A 21,975-nucleotide genomic window follows, 5' to 3' on the forward strand; every position below is an offset into this window, starting at 1 on the left:
GGATAGGGAGAGATTGAATATGTCTGTAAACACACCAGCCAGCTGGTCTGCGCATGCTCTGAGGACATGGCTACAGATGCCGTCTGGGCCGGCATCCTTGCGTGGGTTAACACGCTTAAATGTCTTACTCACGTCGGCCATGGAGAAGGAGAGCCCACAGTCCTTGGTAGTGGGCCGCGTCAGTGGCACTGTGTTATCCTTAAAGCAGGTGAAGAAGGTGTTTAGCTTGTCTGGAAGCGAGACGTTGGTGTCGGTGATGTGGCTGGTTTTCCTTTTGTAGTCCGTGATTATCTGTAGACCCTGCCACATATGTCTTGTGTCTGAGCCGTTGAATTGCGACTCCACTTTGTCTCTATACTGATGTTTTGCCAGTTTAATTGCCTTGCGGATTGAGTAGCTACACTGTTTGTTTTCTGCCATATTTCCAGTCACCTTGCCATGGTTAAATGCGATTTACCTATGTTTAACAACAAAGGGAAACTGTCAGTACTGTTCAGCAATTGGGCTTGTTGTGAAAAAGTCCAACATGGCAGTGCTTAAGGGAAATCATGGATAGTGAATACAAAGTGTGTTCGATGACATGTTTCATGGATTAAAAAATTACCTCATTTTAGATGGAGATGAGATATGTCAAAGAGGGGAATTTAGTAAATCTTGTTGTTTTAAACTGTCTGTGTCAGTGCTTCTTTAAGCCATACATAATTAAAGTAAGTTATGCAGATGAAGACTCAAACTATCCAGTGAAGTGGATAGTCTAGACTTTTATTAAATTAGAACAGTGTCTTCAAACCCCCTCTCTCGCTCTCTTCTCAGGGAAAACATCCTATTCATGTCTCTTTCTCTGACTATTATTTTCTCCCTAAAAATTGTTTTGTTTGGAAGGAGATATTTAACAGCCACCTAATTATTTTTAGTATATGCCCCTAACTTGTGGCTGTTAAATATGTGGTCTCCAAATGACAACAACCGATGTACTGGATCATCTCTCTGTCCTTCCATGCTCTCTCTCTCCCGGTCTTCTCTCCCTCGTCTGTCACATGAACTCTATAGACAGGTTTAGCACAGCTTTGGCCTTGTTAGTCGCAACAAAAAATACTTGAAAATAATGTGTGCCCGACCTTGCTCTAGGCGAGAGCCAGTCTGTAATAAATATTTCACTGGGCAGCAACAATCAATGGAGGAAAGTGGAAGGGGGAAAATGTAAGGAACTTGTCTGTCGGCCTGGGGGCGGCCCATCAGGAAGTCCAGGACCCAGTTGCACAGGGCGGGGTTCAGACCCAACATAATTGGTTAAAGAAAACTGTGATAAATAAGTATACCAGTTTCATTTAAGGACCAAAGGATTGACAGCCATTCCATATAGATTGCAAAATAGTTGGGAAGAGATTTTTGATGTACCGATCCCATGGCACAGTGCTTATGAACTGATACGCAAAACGACGCCGGATTCAAAACTTAGAATTTTTCAATTTAAATTATTATATAAAATTCTTGCTACCAACAGAATGTTATTTATATGGGGGATACAATCTTCCCAGCTCTGCAGATTTTGTTGCGAAGAGACAGAATCATTAGATCATTTGTTTTGGTACTGTCCATTTGTAGCTTGTTTTTGGACACAGGTCCAGGAATGGCTAAATTATTGCAATATTTACCTGGAGCTAACCCTGCAGATAGCATTACTGGGTTATCTGAAAAGTCATAGTTAATCGATCAATAATATAATAATACTTTTAGCAAAACTGTTTATTTTCAATTTACAATCTGTAGAAACAATGAGAATAGAAAGGTTCAGAACTTTTGTAAAACATCACAGTACAGTTGAAAAATATATGGCAAATAGAAATCCAATATGGATGGTGTTAAGAGATAGATGGGTGGTGTTGAATGGAGTTGAAGGATGGGAATAATAACAACTAACAACAACTAAAAACAACAAGATAACTAATAATGTAAGCATACTGTGTCCATAATAAGTTAATAGGTTATAGATTGAGAGCTTTTGTGAAAGAGCACAGTTAGAAAGATATGGCATATAGAAGCAAACCGGATGGACATCATGAAAATGATCGGAGAGGTTGAGGGTAGAGGAATTTCAGGAGTAAAAACAAACAAACTAGAATTATTGTAAAATTGACTGTGTCCATAAAATTTATATAGTATGTACAGTTGATGTCGGAAGTTTACATACACCTTAGCCAAATACATTTAAACTCAGTTTTTCACAATTCCTGACATTTAATACTAAAAAAATTCCCTGTCTTAGGTCAGTTAGGATCACCACTTTATTTTAAGAATGTGAAATGTCTGAAAAATAGTAGAGAGAATGATTTCTTTCAGCTTTTATTTCTTTCATCACATTCCCAGTGGGTCAGAAGTGTACATACACTCAATTAGTATTTGGTAGCATTGCTTTTAAATTGTTGAACTTGGGTCAAACGTTTCGGGTAGCCTTCCACAAGCTTCCCACAATAAGTTGGGTGAATTTTTGGCCCATTCCTCCTGACAGAGCTGGTGTAATTGAGTCAGGTTTGTAGGCCTCCTTCCTCGCACACGCTTTTTCAGTTCTGCCCACAAATGTTCTATAGGATTGAGGTCAGGGCTTTGTGATGGCCACTCCAATACCTTGACTTTGTTGTCCTTAAGCCATTTTGCCACAACTTTGGAAGTATGCTTGGGGTCATTGTCCATTTGGAAGACCCATTAGCGACCAAGCTTTAACTTCCTGACTGATATCTTCAGATGTTGCTTCAATATATCCACATAATTTTCCTTCCTCATGATGCCATCTATTTTGTGAAGTGCTCCAGTCCCTCCTGCAGCAAAGCATCCCCACAGCATGATGCTGCCACCCCTGTGCTTCACAGTTGGGATGGTGTTCTTCAGCTTGCAAGCGTCCCCCTTTTTCCTCCAAACATAACGGTGGTCATTATGGCCAAACAGTTCTATCTTTGTTTCATCAGACCAGAGGACATTTCTCCAAAAAGTACAATCTTTGTCCCCATGTGCAGTTGTAAACCATAGTCTGGCTTTTTTATGGCGGTTTTAGAGCAGTGGCTTCTTCCCTGCTGAGCGGTCAATAAGGTTATGTTGATATAGGACTTGTTTTACTGTGGATATATATACTTTTGTACCTGTTTCCTCCAGCATCTTCACAAGGTCCTTTGCTGTTGTTTTGGGATTGATTTGCACTTTTCGCACCAAGGTACGTTCATCTCTAGGAGACAGAACGCGTCTCCATCCTGAGCGGTATGACGGCTGCGTGGTCCCATGGTGTTTATACTTGCGTACTATTGTTTGTACAGATGAACGTGGTACCTTCAGGCGTTCGGAAATTGCTCCCAAGGATGAACCAGACTTGTGGAGGTCTACAATTTTCTTTCTGAGGTCTTTGCTGATTTCTTTTGATTTTCCCATGATGTCAAGCAAAGAGGCACTGAGTTTGAAGGTAGGCCTTGAAATACATCCACAGGTACACCTCCAATTGACTCAAATGATGTAAATTAGCTTATCAGAAGCTTCTAAAGCCATGACATCATTTTCTGGAATTTTCCAAGCTGTTTAAAAGCACAGTCAACTTAACTTCTGACCCACTGGAATTGTGATACAGTGAAATAATCTGTCTGTAAACAATTATTGGAAAAATGACTTGTGTCATGCACAAAGTAGATGTCCTAACAGACTTGCCAAAACTATGGTTTGTTAACAAGAAATTTGTGGAGTGGTTGAAAAACAAGTTTTAATGACTAAGTGTATGTAAACTTCTGACTTCAACTGTATAAACTGGAAGTAGAGGCCTAAGCATTGTTGTTCACTAGTTTACTCCAATTAGGGAAGGGGTGGTGGGGTTGGAAAGTAATAAAGGGATATATATTATTTTTTTAAAGGAAATGTATATGTATGTGTATATATATATATATATTTATATATATATATATATATATATATATGTGTGTGTGTGTGTGTGTATATATATATATATATATATATATATATATATATATATATATATATTTGCGAGAGAAAAAAAAGGGCTTTGGTCAGGGAGGTTGGATTGGAAGTGATGCAGACAATTACAGTGGGGAAGAAAAGTATTTAGTCAGCCACCAATTGTGCAAGTTCTCCCACTTAAAAAGATGAGAGAGGCCTGTCATTTTCATCATAGGTACACGTCAACTATGACAGACAAATTGAGAAAAAAAAATCCAGAAAATCACATTGTAGGATTTTTAATGAATTTATTTGCAAATTATGGTGGAAAATAAGTATTTGGTCACCTACAAACAAGCAAGATTTCTGGCTCTCACAGACCTGTAACTTCTTCTTTAAGAGGCTCCTCTGTCCTCCACTCGTTACCTGTATTAATGGCACCTGTTTGAACTTGTTATCAGTATAAAAGACACCTGTCCACAACCTCAAACAGTCACACTCCAAACTCCACTATGGCCAAGACCAAAGAGCTGTCAAAGGACACCAGAAACAAAATTGTAGACCTGCAACAGGCTGGGAAGACTGAATCTGCAATAGGTTAGCAGCTTGGTTTGAAGAAATCAACTGTGGGAGCAATTATTATGAAATGGAAGACATAGAAGACCACTGATAATCTCCCTCGATCTGGGGCTCCACGCAAGACCTCACCCCGTGGGGTCAAAATGATCACAAGAACGGTGAGCAAAAATCCCAGAACCACACGGGGGGACCTAGTGAATGACCTGCAGAGAGCTGGGACCAAAATAACAAAGCCTACCATCAGTAACACACTACGCCACCAGGGACTCAAATCCTGCAGTGCCAGACGTGTCCCCCTGCTTAAGCCAGTACATGTCCAGGCCCGTCTGAAGTTTGCTAGAGTGCATTTGGATGATCCAGAAGAGGATTGGGAGAATGTCATATGGTCAGATGAAACCAAAATAGAACTTTTTGGTAAAAACTCAACTCGTCGTGTTTGGAGGACAAAGAATGCTGAGTTGCATCCAAAGAACACCATACCTACTGTGAAGCATGGGGGTGGAAACATCATGCGTTGGGGCTGTTTTTCTGCAAATGGACCAGGACGACTGATCCGTGTAAAGGAAAGAATGAATGGGGCCATGTATCGTGAGATTTTGAGTGAAAACCTCCTTCCATCAGCAAGGGTATTGAAGATGAAACGTGGCTGGGTCTTTCAGCATGACAATGATCCCAAACACACCGCATTTCAAGGTCCTGGAGTGGCCTAGCCAGTCTCCAGATCTCAACCCCATAGAAAATCTTTGGAGGAAGTTGAAAGTCTGTGTTGCCCAGCGACAGCCCCAAAACATCACTGCTCTAGAGGAGATCTGCATGGAGGAATGGGCCAAAATACCAGCAACAGTGTGAAAACCTTGTGAAGACTTATAGAAAATGTTTGACCTGTGTCATTGCCAACAAAGGGTATATAACAAAGTATTGAGAAACTTTTGTTATTGACCAAATACTTATTTTCCACCATAATTTGCAAATAAATTCATAAAAAATCCTACAATGTGATTTTCTGGATATTTTTTTCTCATTATGTCTGTCATAGTTGACGTGTACCTATGATGAAAATTACAGGCCTCTCTCATCTTTTTAAGTGGGAGAACTTGCACAATTGGTGGCTGACTAAATACTTTTTTTCCCCACTGTACATTGATGGAAGTTACAATCTATCTGCAATATTAAAGCTGATCTACCCCGTAAAAAAAAAAATTTTTTAAAAAATTAAAAAATTGAGGGAAAGGGAGGAAATTGAGCAGCATGAATAAATCGTCAGTGTTGAGAGAGGCTGGAGGATGGACTCAGTGTAGTGGCTGGGCTGGCTGCCGCATTATCATCCCACCACTGAGAATTGGTGGGAAATGAATGAATGAATGAATAAATACTGACTAACTGAATAGTATATTTTAAATCCCTCACTTCTTTCAGACTCACAGCGCTCCATGATCTACTATTCCTCTCACTGCTTATTAAGACCATGATCAGCTCTGGAAAAACAATTTATTTTACCTTTATTTTACCAGGCATATCAATTAAGATTTATTTTTGTATTTACAATGACGGCCTGGCAAGAGGCTTCATGTGGGTTAGGGGTGGGGATTAAAAGTGTATCAATGCTTCATGCTACCCAAAACGAAACATAGTTCTAGAGTATACAAATTTAAAGACTGTTTCCAGGATATTACAATCATCATCACCCTTATCTGCCAACCTGATCTGGCAGACGGAAAGCTGCTCCTTTCAGATCCCAGGTACCACCTCCTATCATTGTGCCCTTGAGCAAGGCACTTAACCCATACATGGCTCCAGGGGAGTTGCACTGAGGCTGACCCTGTGCTGCCCCCAATGTGTGGTGTGTGTTTTGTGTCTGGGCGGTTGGGAGCAGGGCAAAGACAATTTATTGATGGACTAATAAAGTACTTGTCTTGTCTATGTTTAGAAGCAGAAACTCTGGTGCATCAAGCATCTAGGACCAGTTCTGCCCTAGCCATGCAATCTTATTATGTTCTAAAAGGCTAAACTGATCCTACATAAGCACGCCGACTCAGACGTTTGATACATACAGACCCTGGACTCATTACAAGACTTAACAATGTATTCAGTCATTATACCAAACAGTGGTGTATTTAATCCCATTCGTCTTTCTAGGTGAGTTGACCACTCTCAAAGGGTTTTCTAAGCTCCTGCTGGGATGCAGTCCTGCTACCTGACATTCTAAAGTGCTAGTTCCTGAACTACCCATCTCCTGCTGCAGCTAATTCTCAAGCTTTCATTGTAAATCCACCATATGTGCATGAATGAATGAACAGCTTGTTCAGTAGAGCCCTAGCCCTCTAATGTAATGCGAGTGCTTTGGTGACGACGACCCATTTGATCAGCCACACTCAGGGGGCGTGTGTCTGAGTGTGTGTTTGTGGTAGTACGATCACTTATAGCAAAAGATCATGAGAGAGAGGGACAGGTGATCAAGAGTGCTCATGGAAATGACTTACCCTATATTGAGATAAACTGTGGGAAAGATAAGGATACCGAAACAGACAGAATCATTGTCAGTAAGCTCAAACCACAAGGAAGAAGAGGGGAACGAGAAGTTGAGATCAAATGGAAAGTTGAGGACTTCCAGATATTTACATTTACATTTTAGTCATTTAGCAGATGCTCTTATCCAGAGCGACTTACAGTTAGTGAGTGCATACATTTTTCATACTATGTGAAGGGAAACGTAAAAAAAAACGTAATATAGTGCATTCGGAAAGTATTCAGACCCCTTCATATTTTTTTAAGTTACAGCCTTATTCTAAAATTGATTAAATTGTTCCCCCCCCCCCCCTCATCAATCTACACACAATAAACCATAATGACAAAGCAAAAACAGGTTATAATTTTGTTCAAATGTAAAACATTTTTTTTAAATGGACATATCACATTTACATAAGTATTCAGACCCTTTACTCAGTACTTTGTTGAAGCGCCTTTGGCAGCGATTACAGCCTCGAGTCTTCTTGGGTATGACACTACAAGCTTGGCACACCTGTATTTGGGGAGTTTCTCCCATTCTACTCTGCAGATCCTTTTAAGCTCTGTCAGGTTGGATGGGGAGCGTCGCTGCACAGCTATTTTCAGGTCTCTCCAGATATGTTAAATCGGTTTCAAGTCCGGGCTCTGGCTGGGCCACTCATGGACATTCAGAGACTTGTTATGAAGCCACTCCTGCGTTGTCTTGGCTGTGTGCTTAGGGTCGTTTTCCTGTTGGAAGGTGAACCTTTGCCCCAGTTTCAGGTCCTGAGCACTCAAGAATCTCTCTTTACTTTGCTCCGTTCATCTTTCCCTCTATCCTGACTAGTCTTCCAGTCCCTGCCACTGAAAAACATCACCACAGCATGATGCTGCCACCATCATGCTTCACTGTAGGGATGGTGCCATGTTTCCTCCAGACGCTTGGCATTCAGGCCAAAGAGTTCAATCTTGGTTTCATCAGACCAGAGAATCTTGTTTCTCATGGTCAGAGTCCTTTAGGTGCCTTTTGGAAAACTGCAAGCGGGCTGTCATGTGCCTTTTACTGAGGAGTGGCTTCCGTCAGGCCACTCTACCATAATGGCCTGATTGGTGGAGTGCTGCAGAGATGGTTGTCCTTCTGGAAGGTTCTCCCTTCTCCACAGAGGAACTCTGGAGCTCTGTTAAGAGTAACCATCGGGTTCTTGGTCACCTCCCTGACCAAGGCCCTTCTTGGTCACCTCCCTGACCAAGGCCCTCTGACCAAGGCCCAAACCGATTGCTCAGTTTGGCCCGGCGGTCAGCTATAGGAAGAGTCTTGGTGGTTCCAAGCTTCTTCCATTTAAGAATGATGGAGGCAACTGTGTTCTTGGGGACCTTCAATGCAGGGTATCCTTCCCCAGATCTGTGCCTCGACACAATCCTGTCTCGGAGCTCTACGGACAATTCCTTCAACCCATGGCTTGTTTTATGCTCTGACATGCACTGTCAACTGTGTGACCTTATATAGACAGGTGTGTGCCTTTCCAAATCATGTCCAATCAATTGAATTGACCACAGGTGGACTCCAATCAAGTTGTAGAAACATCTCAAGGATGATCAATGGAAACAGGATGCACCTGAGCTCAATTTCAAGTCTCATAGCAAAGGGTCTGAATACTTATGTAAATAAGGTATTTCTGTTTTTTATTTTTTTATACATTTGCAAACATTTCTAAAAACCTGTTTTCGCTTTGTCGTTATGGGCTATTGTGTGCAGATTGATGAGGAATATTTTTTATTTAATCAATTTCAGATTAAGGCTGTAACGTAACAAAATGTGGAAAAAGGGAAGGGGTCTGAATACTTTCCAAATGCACTGTAAGTCACATTGAAGAGAGATCAAACTACTACTCTACATGTGTAAGTACAACATCCTCAGCATCTTTTATTCATTGAGTGATTATTTTTTAACTGACTATTCATGTGGGCACAAGTACACACACACACACACACACACACACACACATAGACAGGCAGGCAGACACACACCAGGTAACATATAAATACAGAAAGACAGGTAACCCAAATAGCGATTAGATTATTAATAAAACAAGTAGGTTAAACTGCAACTTACCCTCACTCGGCTGTAGTGGTAGTCAGTCCCATTCCCTCCAAACAGAAAATTGCAATAGACAGCAAACAGTTTGAAAATGTATGCACTAACTACTTACTGTAAGCCGCTCTGAATAAGAGCATTTGCTATATGACTAAAATGGAAATAAAATCTAAAATGACAGCAGAGTGAATTAGTCAATGTCACCACTCCGTCTGCTCTGAGCCTGCTAACCCTCTCCTGTCAGAGCTCACACCTCAACCTCTATAACATGCAACACGCTCACTCCCTCTACTCCTCTATAACATGCAACACACTCACTCCCTCTACTCCTCTATAACATGCAACACACTCACTCCCTCTACTCCTCTATAACATGCAACACACTCACTCCCTCTACTCCTCTATAACATGCAACACACTCACTCCCTCTACTCCTCTATAACATGCAACACACTCACTCCCTCTACTCCTCAATAACATGCAACACACTCACTCCCTCTACTCCTCTATAACATGCAACACACTCACTCCCTCTACTCCTCTATAACATGCAACACGCTCACTCCCTCTACTCCTCTATAACATGCAACACACTCACTCCCTCTACTCCTCTATAACATGCAACACACTCACTCCCTCTACTCCTCTATAACATGCAACACACTCACTCCCTCTACTCCTCTATAACATGCAACACACTCACTCCCTCTACTCCTCTATAACATGCAACACACTCACTCCCTCTACTCCTCTATAACATGCAACACGCTCACTCCCTCTACTCCTCAATGAGTGTTCCAGCAGTAAATCCCTTCCTCTCTCCACCCCTCTCTGGTTCACGCTCTGTCTGTTCCTCCAAGTGATTTAGCGGTACCCTCCCTCTCTCTCTTCCCCACTCCCCTCTTGTTAGAGGTTCCTAGGGTCAGATCCAGTGAGCAGTGTGTGTGTGTGTGTGTGGTCTTTAGGAGACGAGACGCTCACTTATCTTGATGAAGCCTATTCAGAAGAAAAAAACAGAGATGAAAACAAATTAACTGTGAGGGTAAAAAGCTCTCTAAAGCTCTCTAATTGTGCGACAAATTAAAATCATCCATATACGTTTGGCAGCGCTCGCAATGAGCAGAAGCAATAGAGATCAGAGAGAAATGAGACGGGGAAGACAATTCGAAGGGAAAATGTATACGCTTCATCAAAGCATAAACGGGTAATCCTCCTAAAATCAGCAGGATGTTAATTTAGGAAATCTGTTCCCACAAATAAAAATATAGACATACAGTATGTGATCGTGTCTCAATGGAATCAAGGTATGAAATTATTACTTTATTTAAAAAGAGCGTCTGCTAAATGACTAAAATGTAAATGTAATGTAAAATATATATTTTTGGGCTTACTTTGTCAATTTGCAGTGTACAAATTATTATAATTATGTTGCGGCCCCAGATCATCAGCTCTGACAAAAAATCGGTCCGCGGCTGAATCTAGTTGCCTACCGCTGTCTTAGAAGTTAAGATGATAAGACAGCACACTATCTGGAAAGGTTATTAAACCATCTCCATTGAAGCAGACCATTAAGCCTCTCTCTGTCTATCATGTTTCTCTGCTACTTGAACTTTGAACAAATTAGGTACAAATCAAAAACCCTTCATCCAATTACAGTACCTCAGTAAATGACTCATTCAAAATGATCATGACTGCTGGTATGTTCCATGCACAAAGCCCTCACCATTGTCCCTCACTGGGAGCATAATATGATCTACACAGAATGTCCCAATTCTTTACCCTTCTTCCAAAGTGTGCACTCACACACTTTCTCGCATGGATTTTACAATGGTGTAAACTCCTTCCAGCCAATGTTTACACCAATCCTATGCTTTAAAATCCTTGACAGGGAGTGTGCAAGTGCACACTTCAGGAAAAGGTTGGAGAATAGGAACATAGTCCATGAGACTGTGAATAAGGTGCCCTGTATAGTGAACACTATGACCTGAAAAGGGCCTTACTTTGCACAATGCCAAACTCTCAGATCTACCCGTCTCTCTATTTCAAGGACATGCAAAATATGTCAAAGGAATGTGAGACCATACAATGAATAAAAGCTTTTGAAACATCTACGAATCAATCTGGGGCTCCAAATGGAATGAAGTATTTCAACTTATTTTCTCTCCTCTCCTCTCTCGCTCTTCTTCCATTACTCTAATCCCCTTGACTGGAGAGCAGCGGACCCAGATGCTCAGGGGAGGAAAACATGGGGAGAACTGATTAGAGGAAGAGAGGGGAGGGGGGCAGAGATGATAGAGAATGGGGGATGGAAACAGCTAAGGGTTACAGATATTATGAATAGAGGAAAGGAGGATGGTGTCCAATCAAATCAGCTTCAATATGTCTAGTTCATCAATAAAAACACGATGTGCAATTCATTTAAAATCCATTATTTTAATTATTCAAATATTTTTTTGTTGTTGGGAAGAATCTGAAAGCAAAGCTAAGATACTGTAATAAACATCTCAAATCTAGACGTGAAAAATAAGGATGATGAACACGCATCATATAGTTCCAAAAATAACCACGCAAAAACAGGACTTATTGGATCCTCACACTTTCACACACAATAGTCTGTGTACAATTCAAACAGCATACAACATGAATAAAACAAAAGTACACGTAATTCTACAGCATAACATGCTACAAAGTACACTACAATCCCATGTATTTGGTCAAAGTGGACTTGTTGAAAAATAAGATGAGAGGAATACCAACCAATCCTTGAAGTGCATTTCATATTTCTACCTAGCAACAAGGACAAAGGGCTTATTTTCTATTCATATTTTGTTGCCCTTGGCCTTGAGTGTTAGTGACCTTAAATAACTAACAAACACCTTTACATCTGTCAACGGCACCCTATTCCCTATGTAGTGCACTACTTTTGACCAGGGCCCATAGGGCACTTTATATGGAATAGGGTGCCATTCCAGCTACACGTAGGTCTCTTTATGTTGCTCCTAACACTAATACACCCCCCTCTATCAAAGCCAGTGGCTTTTCAGGACATGAGTGATAACTGGAGTTTCCACATAGACCCTGAGGTAGTGGAGGTGAGCAATATGACAGACAGTGTGAAGTGAGTTTTAAAAAGCCCTGAAAGAGAGACAGATAGGCGAGTTCTTTTTGTGCAAGGGTAATGATAAGTCTATCTCTGGTAGGGAAACCATTTCATCCAGCTCTCTGGATGGCTTCAGGTAAGGTTAAGGCATTTGTAGCAAAATGTCACGGGCTTGGTGTCATTTACCTAGGGATCTGAAAAGAGCTAGTGTCTATGGCGTCAACGTACACCTCTCCTACCCTTTGGACAGGTACAATACTGTTGTGTGTGTGTGTGTGCACGTTGGCAAATGCAAGTCTCAAGGGACAACAGTGTAGGGCTGATATGGCAGCATCTTCTGTCGATCGTTGATGGCAAAAATCCATGTGGGTTTGACAAAGCTTAAATTACCATTCTCCATCAGCGCCTGTGGCAGAGAGGGAGAGAGAAAGAGAGAGAGGGAGAGAGAGGAAAATATGTCAGGAGGTGGGAATCTGTTTAATAATAAAGGGCTACAGAGACTGAACCCTTTGAGGGCATGAGGGTTTGCCAGCCAATATTTTAAATGGTACAACAAATAGGTCAACAACATATATATTTAAATAGCTCGTGACTTGGCAGAAGCACTTTCCATTGCAAATGAGCTGGTGTGAAATACAGATGTCCCTGTAACAGACCTACATCAAAAGGCAACTAACCACGCACGTCCAATATCAGATCAAACATCAGTGATGCACTAAAAAGGTAGGTAAACAGCTCATCAAAATACTTTCCTAAAACAATCCATGTCCTAGAATCCGTTCTTTTTGGGATATTGTATGCATGAAAAATGTATGCACTCACTAACTGTAAGTCACTGGATAAGAGCGTCTGCTAAATGACTAAAATGTAATATTTAAAATAAAAAATATAAATATTTATCCAGGAAAAATGTACTACTTATTTCACTTCAGATAATCATGTGGGAGCTAGAGTGGCAATGGTATTTAATTCCAAGCCTTTCAATGGGAAAATGTCATTATGCATTTCTCTGTCTCTTTTTTGTGAGCAGACTATGAATGGAGCACTTTACATAGATGACTAGCAGCAGATTTCATTCTATCTTCCTGGAGTCATTACAGTGTCTTTACAAAGAGATGAGAGACCTTTATAAGTGTGTGTGTGTGTGTGTTACACAATCATGTTTGTGCTGTGTGTGAGCTTGCCTGCTTGTGTATCACACTCTCATATGTGTGTGTGTGTGTGTGTGTGTGTGTGTTTAACATCAAGAGGTCTTTCGAGGAAACGAAAAGGGAGGTCACACTCACGTCTTCAAAGGAGTCGTGCCATCCTTCGCTAGTGACGACAAACTGGACCTTCTCACTCATGTAGTCCTCCACCGCCCTGAAGAGAGAGAGAGAGAGGAACAAAGAAAGAGGGAGAGAGATATGGGAGGGGAAGAGAAGAGGAGAGAAAGAGTGAGAGAGAGAAAGCTACCCGTCTCGTCTTTGAGATCCAAACACTGTTTTATAAAGGTACAACGACACACAAGCCCTCATCACACACAAGCCCTCAACGACACACACACACAAGCCCTCAAAGCCCTCAACGACACACAAGCTCAAGGTCATAAACGATATTATAACCGCGATTGATAATAGACAGTACTGTGCAGCCGTCTTCATCGACCTGGCCAAGGCTTTCGACTGTCAACCACCGCATTCTTATTGGCAGACTAAATAGCCTTGGTTTCTCAAATGACTGCCTCGCCTGGTTCACCAACTACTTCTCAGATAGAGTTCAGTGTGTCAAATCGGAGGGCCTGTTGTCTGGACCTATGGCAGTCTCTATGGTGGTGCCACAGGGTTCAATTCTTGGGCCGACACTTTTCTCCGTGTATATCAATGATGTCGCTCTTGCTGCTGGTGACTCTCAGATCCACCTCTACGCAGACGACACCATTTTGTATACATCTGGCCCTTCATTGGACACTGTGTTAACAAACCTCCAAACGAGCTTCAATGCCATACAACAATCCTTCAGTAGCCTCCAACTGCTCTTAAACACTAGTAAAACTAAATGCATGCTTTTCAATCGAACGCTGCTGGCACCCGCCCACCCGACTAGAATCACCACTCTCGACGGGTCTGACCTAGAGTATGTGGACAACTACAAATACCTAGGTGTCTGGTTAGACTGTAAACTCAACTTCCAGACTCACATAAAGAATCTCCAATCCAAAATTTAATCTAGAATCGGCTTCCTATTTCGCAACAAAGCCTCCTTCACTCATGCTGCCAAACATGCCCTCGTAAAACTGACTATCCTACCGATCCTTGACTTCGGCGATGTCATTTACAAAATAGCCTCCAACACTCTACTCAGCAAATTGGATGTAGTCTATCACAGTGCCATCCGTTTTGTCTCCAAAGCCCCATACACTACCCACCACTGTGACCTGTACGCTCTTGTTGGCTGGTCCTCACTACATGTTCGTCGTCAAACCCACTGGCTCCAGGCCATCTATAAATCACTGCTAGGCAAATCCCCGCCTTATCTTAGCTCATTGGTCACCATAGCAGCACCCACCCGTAGTCTGCGCTCCAGCAGGTATATCTCACTGGTCATTCCCAAAGCCAACACCTCCTTTGGCCGCCATTCCTTCCAGTTCTCTGCTGCCAATGACTGGAACGAATTGCAAAAATCTCTGAAGCTGGAGACTCTTATCTCCCTCACTAACTTTAAGCATCAGTTGTCAGAGCACCTTACCGATCATTGCACCTGTACACAGCCCATCTGAAATTAGCCCACCCAACTACCTCATCCCTATATTGTTATTTATTTTGCTCTTTTGCACCCCAGTATCTCTATTTGCACATCTAGCATTCCAGTGTTAATACTATTGTAATTATTCTGCACTATAGCCTATTTATTGCCTTACCTCCATAACTTGCTACATTTGCACACACTGTATATATATTTTCTGTTGTATTTTTGACTTTATGTTTTTTTTACCCCATATGTAACTCTGTGTTGTTTTTATTGCACTGCTTTGCTTTATCTTGGCCAGGTCGCAGTTGTAAATGAGAACCTGTTCTCAACTGGTTTACCTGGTTAAATAAAGGTGAAATAAAATAAAAATACATCCGCTGATCACTTGTATTAACTCAAAAAGTACTAGTAAAGTACTACTGTAATAGGACAAATCTGCCCTACTCTCATTCTGTAGTCAGTCTCTCTTTCGTCTCCTTACCCATTGAAGGCCATGATGTACCGCAGGAGTAGGCGTCTGTCATTGTTGGGGAACTTGCCGTAGAGGAAGAATCGCTTTCCAGTTAGGAAATCTAAAGGGTAGTAAAAAAAATATATAAATCAGCATGAGAGCAAGACCCCCTGCATAGCATTACAGTAATCATTGTTCATCACTGATGGGAAAAATATAGGAAATTGTGTGCAATTTGACAACTTAATGTTTGTGAGCGTCGTGAAAAACCAGTGTGGATGACAGAAAAGTACTTTAGTAATTTAGAATAACATGACCAATGAGCAAGAACAAACAAACTGACAGACACAGCTAGCCAGCACAGACTATACAGACTGCACAGAGAGAGGCAGACAAGGTCAGACAGACCTGGTAGCTCAGGGATGGGCTTGTTCTCCTCGGCCTCAGCATCTGTGTTCTCGTCCGTCGATCCCCCGAAAGGGTCCTCCTCCTTCACTTCCCTTCTCTCCTTCTCTCCTTTCTTCTGCCGACTCGCGCTCTCCACCCTGCCGACGAGAGAGAAAAGTTGTTTATGAAAGGGGGGTTATGAAACTATTGACTGATGCTCTGCTGGTGTCCTTGAATGAAGAGACACCACATCTGTTCATTCTGTTGTGATGCCGCACAACAAATACAACTGACAGAACCAGACATTTCTGCCCACATACAAAACAAACACCCACGCTTTCTTCAGATTACTGAAAGAGCTCGAGGGAAATGTTTGACGCAAGACCATTTCAGTATGGTGGAGTTTTAGACTTGTATAGACAAAAATCCTTTCCACCAACAAGCTCAGCAATTATTTTACATTCACGACGACGCAATCCGACAGCTAATGAATCAAAATGAGAACAATCTCTCTTCAACCTACCCACGCCCACCTTAAAGAGAGGGGTAAATTATACATATGTGTAATTATAACCATGATGAGCAACAAGAGGATCAAGGTAGCACGGTCCCAGATCTTTGTGCTGTCTTGCCAACTCCTATGGTCATTGGGCAACTCCTATTGTCATTGGGCAACTCCGATAGCACAGAGATCTGAGACCACGCTAGGGCAGAGGCACTGTCAACCCAGAGGTCCTGTAGTAGGACATGGCTTCAACCCCCGCTACAGTCAAATATGAATAATATCCATTCATGTTCATTGATGTTGTTAGTTACCTTTTCAGCTCGTCCTCCGTGTCCATGCCAGACTCATCTTCTGTGGGAGATAGGAGAGGAGAAGAATAACACATTATTACATCAGAAGAACATAACCTTCATCAGAAGCATACCATCTTATTAACCTACATCAGGTCATAACTTAGTCTATACTATGCTGTAGAAACTTAAGTGCTTCACCCATACCTCTCTAAGCTTTGCTCTTCCAAAATAAATAGGCCATGTACTTAGGCCCTTGTTAAAGGCTAAGTTCCTTAAAATTGTTAATATGTATTTTCCAATCAGTGCAGATGAAGACAAGGAAAATAAGCTACTTCTAGACTATTGAGATGCACCCAGTCGCGATTCATTCTTCTTCCCCCTTTCCTGTTTTTTGGTATGTGATGCGTTAGTAAAGACGTGCTCGTCTCACTAATGCGCCCGGACCACTTACTCCTGGCCTCGCATTACCATAGAAATTAGAATCATGCACAAGTCTCTCGGCAGCGATTGCTCTACGCAAGTGTTTCTTTCCGTCCTTTCACTCCCCTTGTCCTCTCAACATGCATCCCTCTCTACCTGTCCTTTTAATGGCGGTGTTGTCAATCCGTCCATCCCAATAAAGCAGTCTTTTCCCAACTTCTCTCCTCCTTCCTTCGCTCCCTCTGTCCATTTCACCCTCTTTCATTTCCATCCTCTTCAGTCTTAGTGGTGTTAGTCCCACTCTCTTCCTCGGCTAGCTACTTGAGCAAATGTATTAAGCCCATCGAGCGATTTAATTCACTACATGGTTGTAGAAAAACATTTATGGCAATAAAGTAAATGGAAATAATGGCTCTTGCAGGAAAAGATGATGAAACAAGTCTCTGGAAAGGAGTATGGCCAGAGAGTATGTTCCTTTCTCCTCCCTTTCCAACACTGTGTCAGGGTCCTTTCATTCTGACACGTGTGATTCAGCTGCTATCAAAAGTATGTAGTTGTCTGTTGTGAGCTGAAAACACCATTAGCTCATGAGAAAACTGGCAGCAATGATTTATGCAGATTTATAAATAAGTGGTGAGAATAATGTCCGCTACGCAAATGAGTATCTGTTCTGTTGTTCGTTTAAAAAGGAGTGCGAGCGGTTTGCTGATGTCAAAGTTGTGAACAGAGTGCCCCATGGTGGCAGTGGGGTTATGGTATGGGCAGGCATAAGCTACGGACAACGAGGCAATTTTAATGCTAAAAAATACCATGACAAGATCCTTTGGCCCATTTTTTATTAGGTATCTGTGACCAACAGATGCATTTCTGTATTCCCAGTCGTGAAATCCATAGATTAGGGCCTAATTAATTTATTTCAATTGATTGAGTTCCTCACATGAACTGTGTAACTCAGTAAAATCAATGAAATTATTGCATGTTGTGTTTATATTTCTGTTCAGTATAGAACTGTAGTTGCTTTGAAAACTACATGTTTCCCGCATTAGCATTTTGAGCAACGGTCATATGCTTGTGCTTCTCCGTGCGCACAGCGGGGAGTGAGAGACAGCAGTCGACAGTGAAACAGGGACAGGCAGATACTTTTATAACAGGAATCAACATAATGCATAGGCTATTACCATTCCCCAAATAATAGTTTTAGAACAATCTACAGGAACGTTGTGTAGCAAAATCCCGCTAATTTCAGTTTATCGTAGGTGTGTATAATGCAAACCTGGTTCATCTGCGTCTGTGGAGCCACCATACAGATCATCCTCCTCTTCCTTGATGGGGGCCTTTCTGGGAGTGGGTTGCCGTTCTTCTTCTCTCCTCTTTTGTGGAGTCTGCCAACGAGGGAGAGGGCAGTACAGGGGAGGGAATAGAACAAATACAATTATGTAAATCAGAATAATTATTTGAAGCAGATGTATTTTTTCTTAGGCAATAATGTCATGTCATGTCATGTCCTACTGCTAGGTCATGGAACGGTTTAAGAGGACCTCACCCTCCTCTCTTTTTCCTCCTCCCCCTCTTCATCCTCCTCTACGTCGCTCCCCTCCGAGCTGGACTCCGCTCCGTCCATCAGGTACCTGGCAGGAAGAGAGGGACGCGGGGAAGAAGGATCGTTTTAAATAGAGAAATACAAAAAAGGGGTGAGGGGAAAAGAAGCAACAACATAAGTGGTGAAAACTTCTGAATGGATAAACAAAAAGATTCCCAGCAAAGGGACGATCACGCTGGCTGGAATTCTGCGCAAAGGTTAAAATGTTGGAAGAACACAACATCTGAAGGGTGCAAAAAAGTACTTCATGTTCCAGACAGAAACATAAAGGCTAGCCAGACACAGAACAGTAACAGACTGCACACACAGAACAGTCACACACATACACAGATAAGTCACTCTCACACACACACACTACCAGAATGCAGCACCATGGACAGCACAGTCAATGCATACACATACTTCCCTCTTTCCGTTAAGTGGATTTGTTTGACACTGAGGTGGTTCTGTCCCCTACAATTATGTATTTGCAGTATGTAAAACTGAACTGGGTGATCTGGACAAAAATAAATGAACTGATGCAATACCGACAAATAGATCGATAAGTTTATAACATTAATGTGCACTACAGTTGGTAAATATTATTCTTTAAACTACTACTACTAGTTTGATTATTGTAGCCATCACTTGTCCCATTAACAATCACCCATATTAACACAATTACTTCATTTCAAACTTCACATTTCTCTGGTATAGGCTACTTATCGTAATGAACAATATCAGCAAAAGGCCTGCGATAAGTGATCGCTATGGTCGGTGTCGATCATTTTCGGTTTATCGTCCCAGCTCTAATGGAAATATATATTTTATACACTGCTGTAAATAGAATTGTACATGTTGTTTTGTAAATGTTAAAGTGCTACTACATAAACAGGGTGGAAACAAACATTTATGCACTTCCTTGAATTTGATGGGCTGTGTTCCGTGAGGAATTCAAAGGCGGTCTAACTAAGTAAGTATATGGATTTGACATTGCATTATTTACTGGGCCTATATCTATTCTCAAACTCTACCTCTGTACCATGAATATAACATGACATATTGTCTACTGCAGTATCAAAGTCATGTACTGACAAGACAAATGCCTTTTTGGAGTGGAATGAGGCCATTCACAGAAGTAAATAGGTTTTGCGACACCTATCAAAGGGGTGCCAGTGTGTCACTGCCTCCGAGCCACCCCACAAAGAAGGACTGAGAGGGTCCCATGATGGGCGAGGATGGCAGTGCCCTTAAGGGAAAGTCATTAACCTGGTCCACTGAGGCAGGACTAAACCTCTAATGTGTACTATGAAAAATGTAAGTGGCTTCAAGCGCATTAGATTAGGCCGTCCGTGAAGTGAATACATGACAGAATAAAACAATACGTCTGGATGAGGGGAGCGAGGGGCGGCCGGGGCGGCGGAGGACCAGCATGTGGCACCCAGATGAGATGGAGCCTTGACAGCGGCGGTGCTAACCCTCTCACACACCACTTCATTCTCAATCAAAGATGCATTACCTTTTCCACACACACCCTCCAGCCCCTCAAGTTACCAAGACGACCGCTAAGATGAAATACGACTATCAAGGGTTATAACTACTCATAATGTTACTGCTCTATTCTGTGCTTCGATTCCTCATATCCTACAGCACTGTTTAGATTGGAAAATGAAAAAGTAGAGGGTTTCCTAATGTAGCGTAGTGGGTGCACGCGCACACACACACACACACACACACTTAGCTTACAGAGACGGGGTCTGAGACTCACTCATCTTCTCAATCCTCTTATGACACTTCACTTCATATGCAGTATGGCGAATTACCTAAATAAATATCTTGAATTGAGTTAAGGAATGGAATCCGTAACGCTTTACCAGAGGGTAGGCCCTAAAGGAAAACGTATCCTCCCTCTATGGAGAGCAGTATGCAAGAGTGATTTGTTTCCCTCTGCATTCAGAGGTCCCCAGAAGGCTAAGTATTTAATCTGAATTGTGTGGGAAAATAATATTAGTCTCGACTTCAGGGCCAAAAAAGAATGAAAGCAGATAAAAACATGTACTGTATGACCATGAGAACTATTTGTAAGTCGCTCTGGATAAGAGCGTCTGCTAAATGACGTAAATGTAAAATGTAATTAAAATGTTAATGTGACTTTTAGATTAATTACTTCTACAATAAATCAGGTTGATCAATATGTCTGATTGTTGATTCAGATAATTTACGAGCCGAGGGCAGACTAAATGTAAAATAATAAAAGTAGCAAATATATAGTGGATCATCCTCACACTGGACTAACATTGTGATGTTGAATAGCTAGCCACTGTATTCACTAGGCTATACTGTATTCAAATTCACCTTTATTGGTGACATAACCATGACGACAGCACTGTGACTTGTTCATGGTCAATACGATTATAATTGCTCCAATCATTTGCAATTATGCACAATCTGAGGGGAGGAATAAAGTCGTATTGTATCAGTTAAATTTGTCCTCTCATAAGAAAATCCCAATTATGAAAAAGTCAAGGGCTTTGCTGGAGGAAAATGGTTGTGTGTACAACACTAGTTCGTCATCACGAGTTGTTATCTAAGGTAATAATGGCTTTAAAATAAATTAAGTGCAATTTGGGGTCTGTGATTGCTAAAAGGGAATCTAAAACATTTCCTTGAGGCACTTCAGATGTTACCGACGGACGGACCCTTCAATAATCTACACTAATGCAAAGTTTGCTTACTCATTTATTCCCCATTCATTCCATTGTGTTGCCGGTTTATCTTGATGCCACTTGAGGGAAGCGTGCCAGCGTGTGCCCCTCCCCTCCTCTTCCCCTCCTTTCATTTTGAAGTGTTCTTGTAAGGACAAAAGGCCCAAAACATTTAGATGCATAGCAGTGTTCTTCTGGTTTGAGTTGGGCTGTGTGTTTGTGTATGAACGTGTGACGACTGTGTCTCTGTGTTTATGTGTGCGTGTCTCTACGTCTCTGTACGCGCACGTGTGTGTGTAGGTGTGCGTGCATGATTGTGTGTGCATCAGCAGTAGTCTTCTTCAAAGGAAGTGGACCCTTCAATTACCCATAGCAGATGCAGCTTTTAAATAAGGAATAAATCATTAGAGCTCCGCACTCGAAACAAGAGCTTGCACAATAGAGACGGGCTGGCTTGGATGGATGCATGAGGAACGAGGGATGAGAGAGGGAGGATAGACAAATGGAAGGAGAGGGGGATTCTCTATACAAAAAGGAGAGTGGTTGAGGGAGATGGAGAGCAGTCTACAGCAGAGGGGGTCAGTAAACACAGTCAAATGATGGTGGTAGTGTGTGTGTGTGCGCATCCCAATGTAGAATTATGATGCTAACGCAGAGAAAACTATACACAATTAGCGTGTTAATAGCTCAACAGCGTGCATTTGAATTATTTCCTAA

The 21,975-nt window shown here is 41.8% G+C and overlaps 1 protein-coding gene across 1 annotated transcript in view; it reads right to left on the bottom strand.

Annotated features, from left to right (window-relative positions):
- Positions 1–11,501: 11,501 nt before the first annotated feature.
- The window catches only part of LOC311117257 (DNA repair protein XRCC1-like), a 30,842-nt gene continuing 20,368 nt past the window's right edge, over positions 11,502–21,975 (bottom strand). The window contains exons 11-17 of the mRNA XM_084157502.1: positions 18,518–18,602; positions 18,248–18,356; positions 16,573–16,612; positions 15,778–15,914; positions 15,400–15,490; positions 13,475–13,550; positions 11,502–12,594 (exon numbers count right to left, since the gene is read on the bottom strand). Of these exons, the coding sequence (XP_084013628.1) occupies positions 12,487–12,594; positions 13,475–13,550; positions 15,400–15,490; positions 15,778–15,914; positions 16,573–16,612; positions 18,248–18,356; positions 18,518–18,602 (646 nt within the window). The 3' untranslated portion in view covers positions 11,502–12,486. The remainder of the gene's footprint in view (positions 12,595–13,474; positions 13,551–15,399; positions 15,491–15,777; positions 15,915–16,572; positions 16,613–18,247; positions 18,357–18,517; positions 18,603–21,975) is intronic.

This window comes from Coregonus lavaretus (assembly GCF_964263955.1).
Source record: "Coregonus lavaretus genome assembly, chromosome: 3".
NCBI lineage: Eukaryota > Metazoa > Chordata > Actinopteri > Salmoniformes > Salmonidae > Coregonus > Coregonus lavaretus.